The sequence below is a fragment of the Prionailurus viverrinus genome, chromosome X (assembly GCF_022837055.1).
Source record: "Prionailurus viverrinus isolate Anna chromosome X, UM_Priviv_1.0, whole genome shotgun sequence".
In the NCBI taxonomy this organism is placed as follows: Eukaryota; Metazoa; Chordata; class Mammalia; order Carnivora; family Felidae; genus Prionailurus; species Prionailurus viverrinus.
In genome coordinates, this window is record NC_062579.1 from 55,522,302 (window position 1) to 55,535,504 (window position 13,203).

The window sequence follows — 13,203 nt, forward strand, 5'->3', positions numbered from 1 at the left end:
AAGACACTACTTAGTGAATATGATAAAAAAGTCTTATTAAAAGTATTTGAGTAATTTTAGACTTATACAAATTCTAAAACACTTTGTTATTCCATTTCAAATATGTCTGCAGATTCCTTATTCTCCATCCCAATAGTTTTCTAACTCCTGATTTTAGCCATGAAAATGGCTCATGCAGTATTAAATATAATAAATAATTTCAATATAATTACTATACAGTGATTCAACACTTCTATACAACACCTGATGCTCATCACAAGTACACTCTTTAATCCCCATCACCTGTTGAACCTGAAACTACAATTACATTGTATGTTAACTAACTGGGACTTAAATAAAAAAAATACACACACACACACACACACACACACACGTGTGTGTGTGTGTGTGTGTGTGTGTGTGTATATACATACACATAAAATCAGGGTGCCTTGGGGTAGAAGAAGGTAAAAGTGTCACTGGCCCCTTAGCCTTTGCTCTAGGTCACCAACTTTCAAGGGCTCTGAGAAACAGTTTGAAAATCACTACTCTCATCTATCCCTTTGGTGAGAAGTGGACATAATTATACACAGGAAATGAAAAAAAAATCTAGAAAGAGAATGAAGGAAGGCTCATTCTATCCCTTACATATGCAAACAAAGTAGGTTAGTATATAAGGAACTAGACATCTGTCCAAGCAGTTTGGTTTTAATTGATTCTGAAAGCTGTACTATAAGAGAATGATGCTTTTATGACTTCAGAAGATCCTTCAACACTCAATGCTGGACGTCTTCAGATTTAGTAGAACTAAAAAGAACAACTCAAGTTATGAAACAGCTGTTGGAGTTAACATATGCACTGGCTATTGTATGACTTCCTAAACTCTGCATGCACTATGGAAGTCTAATGTCTCCTAGTTGGTACTCCTGGTATACTGGTAAGGAAATGAATTTATTCCCAATACTAAGTGTAAATGACCAACGGCCTTGATCCCTCAGTAGGTTGATTATCTTTCCCAGAATCAAAATCTTTACTGAATCACTTCTTTCTGAGCTACAGATTAAGTTTCTTGCAATTCCTATAACTAGGAAACTTATTCTTAGAAATACCAATTATTTATTTAATTGGAATTAATCTGGAATTTGGGTTACTATTCTGGAAAAAGGTTGACTTGAGTCAGCATTAAGACTGGTTCTGGGAACCACTGAGCTCAGAAAAACCTATGAAAAAGGTGGTATTATTAGGATTAAGTGGCTACATACTAATGGTTATCTCTGTTAACTTTTTCTAGTTGCAGATAACATGAAAAACTACTGCCCGGATTGGTAATAATTTTCATACTTGTATAAACTACCTTGGCTTTATCTATTAGTGACTCCTACGAAAATATAAAATCAATACAAATCAAATTCATACATATATAAAAAATCTGGAAAATTAAAATTTAATCAAATTTTAATATTTAAATGACAGAAAACAAGTTAGAAGGGCTGGACTGAAACCAGTAGTGTACTGGAATTAGCTATAACTAGCTTGGAACAGGAAAGTAGATTGTTAGCATTTCTTCCCACCACTGACATCATGATGATAGCTTAAAATTGAACATGGCAGTATTTGACTATGAAAATCAGTAAATGTTATAAATTAGAGCTTTTCTTTCTTGCTTCATTTCCTTTTGTGCTATTATTTTTCTGAAGAGTCAGTTGTTAAACATTTATCAACACACCATTGGCTAAAATCACTGGAATTCATTTATCTTTTGCCCCATGAAATATCAAGTTTACACTTGGGTCAAAAGATCAACTGCACAAATAGAGAATAGAAAAATCTGATTTAACAGCAGTTCTTCTTTAAAAAATAAACGAGATGTCCATCAACTGATGAATGGATAAAGAAATTGTGGTTTATATACACAATGGAATATTACATGGCAATGAGAAAAAATGAAATATGGCCTTTTGTAGCAACGTGGATGGAACTGGAGAGTGTGATGCTAAGTGAAATAAGCCATACAGAGAAAGACAGATACCATATGGTCTCACTCTTATGTGGATCCTGAGAAACTTAACAGGAACCCATGGGGGAGGGGAAGGAAAAAAAAAAAAAAAGAGGTTAGAAAGGGAGAGAGCCAAAGCATAAGAGACTGTTAAAAACTGAGAACAAACTGAGGGTTGATGGGGGGTGGGAGGGAGGAGAGGGTGGATGATGGGTATTGAGGAGGGCACCTTTTGGGATGAGCACTGGGTGTTGTATGGAAACCAATTTGTCAATAAATTTCAGAAAAAAAAAAATAAAAAATAAAAAAAAAAAAAAAATAAAAAAAAATAAAAAATAAAAAAAAAAAATAAATAAAATAAAAAAAAAAAATAAAAAATAAACGAGAGTCTCAGTTGACCATGAGTTCAATATGAACCAACAGTGTTACTTAGATGTTGGAAAACCTCTCTATTGGACCGCATGGATGAACTATAGGGCCCAGAATAAACAAGAACCTGCTTTACTATAACTCTGTGTTAATAAAAACTCAGTTGAAGTGTTTTGTTTGCTGTGATCATATTTTGAGATGGCTGTTAAAAAACTGAAGTATGTTTAAAACCTATGAAATTAGGCCATACAAAGAATAGATCAATGCAGAGGAAAAAAAAAAAAAAAAGCTAAAAGTGACAAGAGAGATGAACCCACCATTATCTGAAAAGGAGACAATTAAAACAGTACTACTGATGTCTGCAACCTGCATTGGAAGGCACCAGGAAAATAAGATGGATAGATAAATAGATATGTAATAAAGACAGTACAATGAAATATAGAATATAGTATAGATGCTAGGTGATAGGTATATGGGTATTCACTGTAAAATTCTTTCTGTTTTTATGTTTGAAAACTTCCATAAGGAAATGTTGGACAAATAAAGAATAGTGGTAATCACAGTTAAGGAATGCATAGTTTTATAGTATTAGCACTGATAATGTCTATCAGTTGGGCTTATAACTAAAAAAATATCACTATAAGAGTGTAAAAAAAGCAAAAAGATATGTTCAATTTTAAAGCACAAGGAAAATGTATAGGGATAAAGTACAAACTAAAGATAAGGATACAATTTCTAAAAATTTGAAGTATTCAACTATAGGTAGCCTTCTGAAATGGCAAATGTTCTACCATAGGAGAGGCTACGAGAACATCATGATGAAAATGGTGGAAGAGATTCTTGCACTGCCTAGGAAATTAAAAGACCACTAAAATCCCTTCCATAATCTTAAAATTCTTGTATGGTACCCAAATAAAAATTAATTTTAAACTACAGAAGTTGATAGCAGAAAAGAGCAAAGCATGTCAGAGCAATCATTTCTCCTGACTTCTTAGGAATGCTGAATTCAAATATCCACTTTTTACTTGCATCTTCTATGGATATCTAATAGGGCTCTCAAACTTAACATAGCCAGAACAGACTTCTTTACAATGTCTAATAAACGTAGTTCTTCCCTATTCTCCATTTTAGTAAGTAGCACCAGAATTCACCAGCCTCCTGGTCTGGAAGCCTAGGAGTCATTTTTGACTACTCTTTCATTCTTATTGCCCTGAATTTAATGTACTAAATCCTGTTATTTCTATTCCAAAACATGTCCTTTACCTCCAATACTGTCACTCCATTCATCACATATCTGAACCACTTGTTTCTGTGTAAATAAAGTCGTAATATACAACAAAAATAAATTTTGTCGAGTAATTACTAAGTGCAAGATATAGTAAGTTAATAAAAATAATAAAACAGTCTGTGTCTTCAAACAACTCCTATCCAGTGAAAAGACATACAAGTATATTAGAATGCATTAACATTAGGGTTGCCTGGGTGGCTCAGTCAGTTGAGCGACCGACTTCAGATCAGGTCATGATCTCACGGTTTGTGAGTTCGAGCCCCGCATCGGGTTCTGTGCTGACAGCTCAGAGCCTGGAGCCTGCTTCTGATTCTGTGTCTCCCTCTTTCTCTGCCCCTCCCCCACTCATGCTCTGTCTCTGTCTCAGAAATAAACATTAAAATTTAAAAAAAAATTTAAAAAAAAGAATGTATTAACATTAGAGGTATATTAAAAGATGGATTAGAAATATTAATAGCAGATCTACCTCCTTCCAAGAGTTAAAAGAACTAAGTTTGAAAGTTTTTAAGATAAAAGGTTTATTTCAGCCTTATGTTAAACTGTTATTAAAGAATCACAGACACATTTTTAAGATATTTTATGATCAGATGTTGGGACCTTATAACAACCTAAACAGTAAGTATGGTTCAAAACATTAAAAGTATGTTTTCTGAATAGTAATTTGAAGGATGAGAGTGGAAGGCAGGGACGCAAGGAAGGAAATGGGGACACAAATGCTAGAAGTAAAACAAACAGGAACAAAAACAAAGGAGAAATTATGGAGAATAGTCAAAGAGGTGAAATACAGTCTGAAGGGCACTAGATTTGGAGAATAAAAGGTCACTAACTGACTTTAGGGGGAAAAAAATCTCAATAAAGTGACATGGTAGAAACCACACTACATGGATTGAAAAATAAGTTTAAAGATAGTGAAATATAGATATCCATCAGAGGCTTGGCTCAAAGAAATAAGTTCAAGGTGCAATAGCCGGAAAGGGAAAACCGCAATGAAGAAATAACCAGAATATGCACTCAGAACTAGTGGCTTAGAAGGAAGACAGTGGTCTATCACTACATTAACCAAAAAAATTACATCTTTCTAAGGAAGAAAACAAAACGGATTTCTTCAAATAAATTGTTTAAACAAAGAATGATTATTAAAAAGTTTCATTTATAGAATAAAAATAGGAGAAACTTACACTTTATCCCCAATTTCCTCTGCCATTCGAAGAATTTCAAAGAGAAGTACCATTTTTCCAGAATGTTCTAAAACCTCAGCATCAGCATCTGTAACAAAATCTTTGTACCAGTCTGGAGCTGGGCTGCTTGGATTAGAAGAAGAAGTAGCTTTACCTAAATAAAACAAATGAAACATAAATAAGTAGGCAAATAAGGAAAGAAAACTGAAAGATCCTGAAAGAAGGATTAAGACAGGCACCAAGAGAAAGACGAGAGAGAGGGAGAGAGGGGAAGGAAGAAGAGGAGAGGGAAGAGGGGGATGACAGGGAGGGAGGGCACCCTCTTGCAAAAAGAGGGAAAAAAAAGACCACCCCAGGAAAGAGAGAGTTATACTGTGAGAAAAAGACACAAGGTGGGGGAGTGGAGTAGAGGGGACAAACCCACCCTAGGAGAGGGAGAGAAAGAGACAGGGAGTCAGACACACACAAACACACACGTTTGGATGCAAAGGAAGAAAAACATTGAGTGGGAGCAGGCACATCAAGTGAGAGAGTAAGCAAGAGAAAGACCCTGAAAAAGTACAACTATGAGAAACAGTGCCTGGGAGTGAGAGACTTAGAAAAACAGAGACCCTAAGAGGCAAAGCCCCCAAGGCACTGAGAGAGTATAACTCCCAACACACATCCCAAGAGACAGAGACTAGGAGAGAAAAAGACCTAGAGAACCAAAGAAAGACAGAGAAAGGTAGGGAGGAGAGGAGGGAGGGAAGAGACAGACTGACTCAGAGATCAAGAGAGAAAAGATCTTAGGGGCATGAAACATTTCTCTTTCCTAATAGAATTCTGGAAAACAAACAAGGATTGATCCCAGAATGATGATATCATGTTAAATCATTTTCTTATTTTCCCCGCAAACTTTTGACTATAAAAGATATAAGAAGAAAGTAATACAAAATAATCCATTAATATCTAAACATAAACAGTTCAATTCAAAACAAGGAACATAAAGGTTTACCTGGTTTTTGTACCTTCCCTGAACTGCTTTTTAATGCAAACTATTTTAAATTTTTACACATTTTTGTTATAAACAAAATATTGTATACATTCACAAAAGTATATAGAATATAATGAACAGCAGTGTTTCCCACATCCAATCTTTATTAAATTTTACCACTTATTAACTAAATCTGCTTGTGATGCAGTTAACGACTAATATGTAACCATACCCAATTGCATCCTCTTCTATCCCTCCCTTCTTTCGAGGAGGTTTCTAAAATCCCAACTTATAAAACTCTCTAGATTTACAGGGCATTAAGGTATGTGAAATAAGTCAGACTCATAAGGGAAAATACCATATGATTCTGCCCATAAGCGGAATCTTAAAAAATGAATAAAGAAAAAGCAGAATCAGATATATAAATACAGAGAACAAACAGTGTTGCCAGAAGGGAAGAGGATGGGCAGACAAAAATGGGTGAAGGGGAGAGGGACATACAGGCCTCTGGTTATGGAATGAGTTAACTCATGGGAATCTAAAAACAAAGCAAAACAAATGAATAAACAAAAAGCAGTATCAGACCTATAAATACATAGAACAAACCAAGTCATGAGAATAAAAGGCACAGCATAAGGAATACAGCTAATGATATTAATAGCAATACAACAGGACAAATGATAGCCACATTTGTGGGGAATATAGCATAATGCATAAACTTGTCAAATCACTAAGTTGTACACCTGAAACTAATGTAATATTGAGTCAACTACACTTAAAAAAAGTAAAAACACAAATATATATAAATCAAAATAAAATAAAACCTTCAATTCTACATTTACTATTTTTGTGTATGTTTTTATATTTTCACTACACATGTATGCCTAAACCCTATATTACCTTTCATGCTTTTAAACTACATGTAATCAGTACATACTGGATGTATCTTTATATAATTTATTTCTTCAATAAATGTAGCTTATAATTTTTCATTCAAAGTGAGACTTACTTAATCACTCTAACCTCTATGTAGAATTCCACTGCCCAAATATACCATCATTTTTAGCTCTCCTCATAGACATTATGGCATCTCCTCATCAGTCCCTCTCATAGACATGTAGATCATTTCTAATTTTTGGCAACTGTCAAAAGAACACTCAATGTTGTTATATTTTTCTAGAATATTGTCTATCTCATAAGTTTTAAATTTTATGGCATAAACTTATACGTGTGATATTTAAAATTCTCACTAAAAATAACTGTAGTCTTTATCAAAAACTTCTATTATCTGAGGCCCTAGAGAATCTAATTAGGCTGTTAGTTTTGTGTGTTAACTTTTGTCAGGCTTGCTGCTAACTCATTTTGTGGCTAACGTTTCCTGAAGACAATAGTTTCCTTGATTATTCTGTAATTTTTTTTAACGTGAGATTTATTGTCAAATTGGTTTCCATACAACACTTAGTGCTCATCCCAACAGGTGCCCTCCTCAATACCTCTCACCCATCCTCTCCTCCCTCGAAACCCCATCAACCCTCAGTTTGTTCTCAGTTTTTAAGAGTCTTTAAGTTTTGGCTCCCTCCCTCTCTAACCTTTTTTTTTTTTTTCTTTTTTACCTTCCCCTCCCCCATGGTCTTCAGTTAAGCTTCTCAGGTTCCACATAAGAGTGAAAACATACAGTATCTGTCTTTCTCTACATGACTTATTTCACTTAGCATAACACTCTCCAGTTCCATCCATGTTGCCACAAAAGGCCATATTTCATTCTTTCTCATTGCCACGTAGTATTCCATGGTGTATGTAAACCACAGTTTCTTTATCCATTCATCAGTTAATGGACACTTAGGCTCTTTACATAATTTGGCTGTTGTTGAAAGTGCTGCTATAAACATTGGGGTACAAGTGCCCCTATGCATCAACATTCCTGTATCCCTTGGGTAAATTCCCAGCAGTGCTATTGCTGGGTCATAGGGTAGGTCTATTCTTAATTTTTTGAGGAGCCTCCACACTGTTTTCCAGAGTGGCTGCACCAGTTTGCATTCCCACCAACAGTGCAAGAGGGTTCCCGTTTCTCCACATCCTCTCCAGCATCTATAGTCTCCTGATTTGTTCACTTTGGCCACTCTGACTGGTGTGAGGCGATACCTCAGTGTGGTTTTAATTTGTATTTCCCTGATGAGGAGTGATGCTGAACCTCTTTTCATGTGCCTGTTGGCCATCTGGATGTCTTCTTTAGAGATGTGCCTATTCATGTTTTCTGCCCATTTCTTCACTGAATTATTTGTTTTTCAGGTGTGGAGTTTGGTGAGTTCTGTATAGATTTTGGATACTAGCCCTTTGCCCGATATGTCATTTGCAAATATCTCTTCCCATTCCGTTGCTTGCCTTTTAGTTTTGTTGACTGTTTCCTTTGCAGTGCAAAAGCTTTTTATCTTCAAGAGGTCCCAATAGTTCATTTGCTTTTAATTCCCTTGCCTTTGGGGATGTGTCAAGTAAGAAACTGCTGCGGCTGAGGTCAGAGAGGTTTTTTCCTGCTTTCTCCTCGAGGGTTTTGATGGTTTCCTGTCTCACATTCAGGTCCTTTACCTATTTTGAGTTTATCTTTGTGAATGGTGTCAGAAAGTGGTCTAGTTTCATTCTTCTGCATGTTGCCATCCGGCTCTCCCAAAACCATTTGTGAAAGAGATTGTCTTTTTTCCATTGGATATTCTTTGCTGCTTTGTCAAAGATTAGTTGGCTATACTTTTGTGGGTCTAATTCTGGGGTTTCTATTCTACTCCATTGGTCTATGTGTCTGTTTTTGTGCCAGTACCATGCTGTCTTGATGATGACAGCTTTGTAGTAGAGGCTAAAGTCTGGGATTGTGATGCCTCCCACTTTGGTCTTCTTCCTCAAAATTACTTTGGCTATTAAGGGTCTTTTGTGGTTCCATACAAACTCCAGGATTGTTATGTTCTAGCTTTCAGAGGAATGCTGGTGCAATTTTGTTGCATGGAATGTGTAGACTGCTTTGGGTAGTACTGACATTTTAACAATATTTATCCTTCCAATCCATGAGCACGGAATGCTTTTCCATTTCTGTCTTCTTCAATTTCCTTCATAAGCTTTCAATAGTTTTCAGCACACAGATCTTTTACATCTTTGGTTAGGTTTATTCCTAGGTATTTTATGATTCTCGATGCAACTGAGAATGGGATCAGTTTCTTTATTTGTCTTTCTGTTGCTTCACTGTTAGTGTATAAGAATGCAACTGATTTCTGTACATTGATTTTGTATCCTGAGACGTTGCTGAATTCATGTATCAGTTCTAGCGGACTTTCGGTGGAGTCTATCGGGTTTTCCATGTATAATATCATGTCGTCTGCAAAAAGTGAAAGCTTGACTTAATCTTTGCCAATTTTGATGCCTTTGATTTCCTTTTGTTGTCTGCTTACTGATGCTAGCACTTCCAACACTATGTTCAACAACAGCGGTGAGAGTGGACATCCCTGTTGTGTTCCTGATCTCAGGGGGAAAGCTCTCAGTTTTTCCCCCTTGAAGATGATATTAGCTGTGGGCTTTTCATAAATGGCTTTGATGATGTTTAAGGATGTTCCTTCTATCCCAAATTTCTCGAGGGTTTTCCTGAAGAAAGGATGCTGAATTTTGTCAAGTCCTTTTTCTGCATCGATTGACGGGATCATATGGTTCTTATCTTTTCTTTTATTAATGGGATGTATCACATTGATTGATTTGCGAATGTTGAAACACCCCTGCAGCCCACAAATGAATCCCGCTTGATCATGGTAAATAATTCTTTTTATATGCTGCTGAATTCGATTTGCTAGTATCGTATTGAGAATTTTTGCATCCATATTCATCAGGGATATTGGCTTGTAGTTCTCTTTTTTTACTGGGTCTCTGTCCGGTTTAGGAATCAAAGTAATGCTGGCTTCATAGAATGAGTCTGCAAGTTTTCCTTCCCTTTCTATTTTTTGGAATAGCTTGAGAAGGATAGGTATTATCTCTGCTTTAAATGTCTGGTACAATTCCCCTGGGAAGCCATCAGGTCCTGGACTCTTATTTGTTGGGAGATTTTTGATAACTCGTTCAATTTATTCACTGGTTATGGGTCTGTTCAAGTTTTCTATTTCTTCCTGTTTGAGTTTTGGAAGTATGTGGGTATTTAGGAATTTGTCCATTTCTTCCAGGTTGCCCAGTTTGTTGGTATATAATTTTTCATAGTGTTCCCTGATAATGGCTTGTATTTCTGAGGGATTGGTTGTCATAATTGCATTTTCATTCATGATTTTATCTATTTGGGTCCTCTCCCTTTTCCTTTTGAGAAGCCTGGCTAAAGGTTTATCAATTTTGTGTATTTTTTTCAAAAAACCAACTCTTGGTTTCACTGATCTCCTCTACAGTTTTTTTAGATTCTATATTGTTTACTTCTGCTCTGCTCTTCATTATTTCTCTTCTTCTGCTGGGTTTGCGGTGTCTTTGCTGTTCTGCTTCTATTTCCTATAGGTGTGCTGTTAGATTTTGTATTTGGGATTTTTCTTGTTCCTTGAGATAGGCCTGGATTGCAATGTATTTTCCTCTCAGGACTGCCTTCGCTGCATCCCAAAGCATTTGGATTGTTGTGTTTTCATTTTCATCTGTTTCCATATATTTTTAAATTTCTCCTCTAATTGCCTGGTTCACCCATTCATTCTTTAATAGGGTGTTCTTTACTTCCATGCTTTTGGAGGTTTTCCTGACTTTTTCTTGTGGTTGATTTCAAGTTTCATAGGACTGTGGTCTGCAAGTGTGCATGGTATGATCTGAATTCTTTTACATTTATGAAGGGCTGTTTTGTGACCCAAAATAGTATGTGATATATCTTGGAGAATGTTCCATGTGCACTTGAGAAGAAAGTATATTCTGTTGCTTTGGGATGCAGAGTTCTAAATATATCTGTCAAGTCCATCTAATCCAATGTATCATTCAGGGCCCTTGTTTCTTTATTGATCCTGTGTCAAGATAATCTATACATTGTTGTAAGTGGAGTATCAAAGTCCCCTGCAATTACCATTCTTTTCAATAAGGTTGCTTGTGTTTGTGATTGTTTTATACATTTGGGGGCTCCCGTATTTGGCACACAGACATTTATAATTGTTAGCTCTTCCTCATGGACAGACCCTGTAATTATTACATAATGCCGTTCTTCATCTCTTGTTACAGCCTTTAATTTAAAGTCTAGTTTGTTTGATATAAGTATAGTTACTCCAGCTTTCTTTTGACTTCCAGTAGCATGATAGATAGTTCTCCATCCCTTCACTTTCAATCTGAAGGTGTCCTCGGGTCTAAAATGAGTCTCTTGTAGATAGCAAATAGATAGGTTTTGCTTTTTTATCCATTCTGATACCCTATGTCTTTTGGTTGGAGCATTTAGTCCATTTACATTCAGTGATATAATTGAAAGATATGGATTTAGAAGTCATTGTGATGTCTGTAGGTGTCATGCTTGTAGTGATGTCTCTGTTACTTTGTGGTCTTGCAACATTTCACTCACAGAATCCCCCTTAGGATCTCTTGTAGGACTGGTTTAGTGGTGATGAATTCCTTCAGTTTTTGTTTGTTTGGGAAGACCTTTATCACTCCTTTTTTTTTTTTTAATTTATTTATTTTTGGGACAGAGAGAGACAGAGCATGAACGGGGGAGGGGCAGAGAGAGAGGGAGACACAGAATCAGAAACAGGCTCCAGGCTCCGAGCCATCAGCCCAGAGCCTGACGCGGGGCTCGAACTCACGGACCGCGAGATCGTGACCAGGCTGAAGTCGGACGCCTAACCGACTGCGCCACCCAGGCGCCCCCCTTTATCTCTCCTTCTATTCTGAAAGACAGACTTGCTGGATGAAGGATTCTCGGCTGCATTTTTTTTTCTGTTCATCACATTGAAGATTTCTTGCCATTCCTTTCTGGCCTGCCAAGTTTCAGTAGGTAGGTCAGGTACTACCCTTATGTGTTTACCTTTGTAAGTTAGGGCCTGTTTATTCCCTAGCTGCTTTCAGAATTCTCTACTTTATCCTTGTATTTTGCCAGTTTCACTGATATGTCATGCAGAAGATTGATTCAAGTTACATCTGAAGGGAGTTTTCTGTGTGCCTCTTGGATTTCAATGCCTGTTTCCTTCCCCAGATCAGGGAAGTTCTCAGCTATAATTTGTTCAAGTACACCTTCAGCCCCTTTCTCTCTCTGTCTCTTCTTTTTCTTCTTCTGGTATTACCATGATATGGATATTGCTCTGTTTGATTGCATCACTTAGTGCTCTAATTCTCCCCTCATACTCCTGGATTTTTTTTATCTTTTTCTCAGCTTCCTCTTTTCCATAATTTTATCTTCCTATTCACCTATTCTCTCCTCTGCCTCTTTAATCCAAGCTGTGGTTGCCATTTTATTTTGCACCTCATTTATAGCATTTTTAGCTCCTCCTGACTATCTTAGTCCCTTGATCTCTGTAGCAACAGATTCTCTGCTATAGAGAAAAAAGTCCTCTATACTTTTTTGAAGCCCAGAGATTAATTTTATGACCATTATTCTAAATTCTTGTTCTGTTATATTGCTTAAATCATTTCTGATCAATTCATTAGCTGTTGCTACTTCCTGGAGTTTGTTTTGAGGAGAGTTCTTCCGTTTTGTTATTTTGGATAGTCCCTGGGGTGTTGCCAAACTGCAGGGCACGTCCCCTGTGCTGTCTGGAGTAACTTGTTTTCGTGGGTGGGGCCGCAGTGAGACCCGATGTCTGTCCCCAGCCCACAGATGGGGCCACAGTCAGATTGGTGTGTACCTTATCTTCCCCTCTCCCAGGGGCAGGACTCACTGTGCAGAGGTGTGGCCCCTATCTGGGCTCCTTGCACACTGCCAGGCTTGTGGTGAGACTTGGATGGGATCTGGCCAAGGGCGTATTAGAAGGGGTGGATCCGCAAGTGTACAGAGGCAGGAGGGGCAGGTTTAGCTAGCTTTGCCTTTGGTGGTCCCCTGCGGGAGGAGCCCTGCAGCTCTGGTAGGGAGGCAGACCAGTCGGAGGGAAAGATCCACAGAAGCACAGCGTTGGGTGCTTGCACTGTGCAAGGAAGTTCGGTGATGGGAACTGGTTCCCTTTGGGATTACGGCTGGGGGATGGGAGAGGGAGATGGCGCTTGCCAGCACCTTTGTTTCCCGTGGAACTGAGCTCTGTCTCCTGGGGCTCAACAACTCTCCCTCCCACTGTCCTCTCGCCCTCCTGCTCGCTGAGCAGAGCTGTTGACTTTTAACATTCCAGATGTTATGTCCCGCTGGCTGTCAGAACTCATGCAGTCCGCCCCTCTGCTTTTGCAATCCAGACTTCAGGGGCTCTGCCTTGCTGGGCAGGCTGCCCCTCCACCGTCCCGGCTCCCTCCTGCCAGTCCGTGTAACATGCAC

At 37.7% G+C, this 13,203-nt stretch overlaps 1 protein-coding gene across 12 annotated transcripts in view; it reads right to left on the reverse strand.

The window, feature by feature from the left end:
* The window catches only part of ATRX (ATRX chromatin remodeler), a 327,458-nt gene that overhangs the window by 72,500 nt on the left and 241,755 nt on the right, over window positions 1-13,203 (reverse strand). For all 12 annotated transcript variants that reach the window (XM_047843355.1, XM_047843349.1, XM_047843345.1 and 9 more), the window contains one exon: window positions 4,811-4,964. In XM_047843355.1, the coding sequence (XP_047699311.1) occupies window positions 4,811-4,964 (154 nt within the window). The remainder of the gene's footprint in view (window positions 1-4,810; window positions 4,965-13,203) is intronic.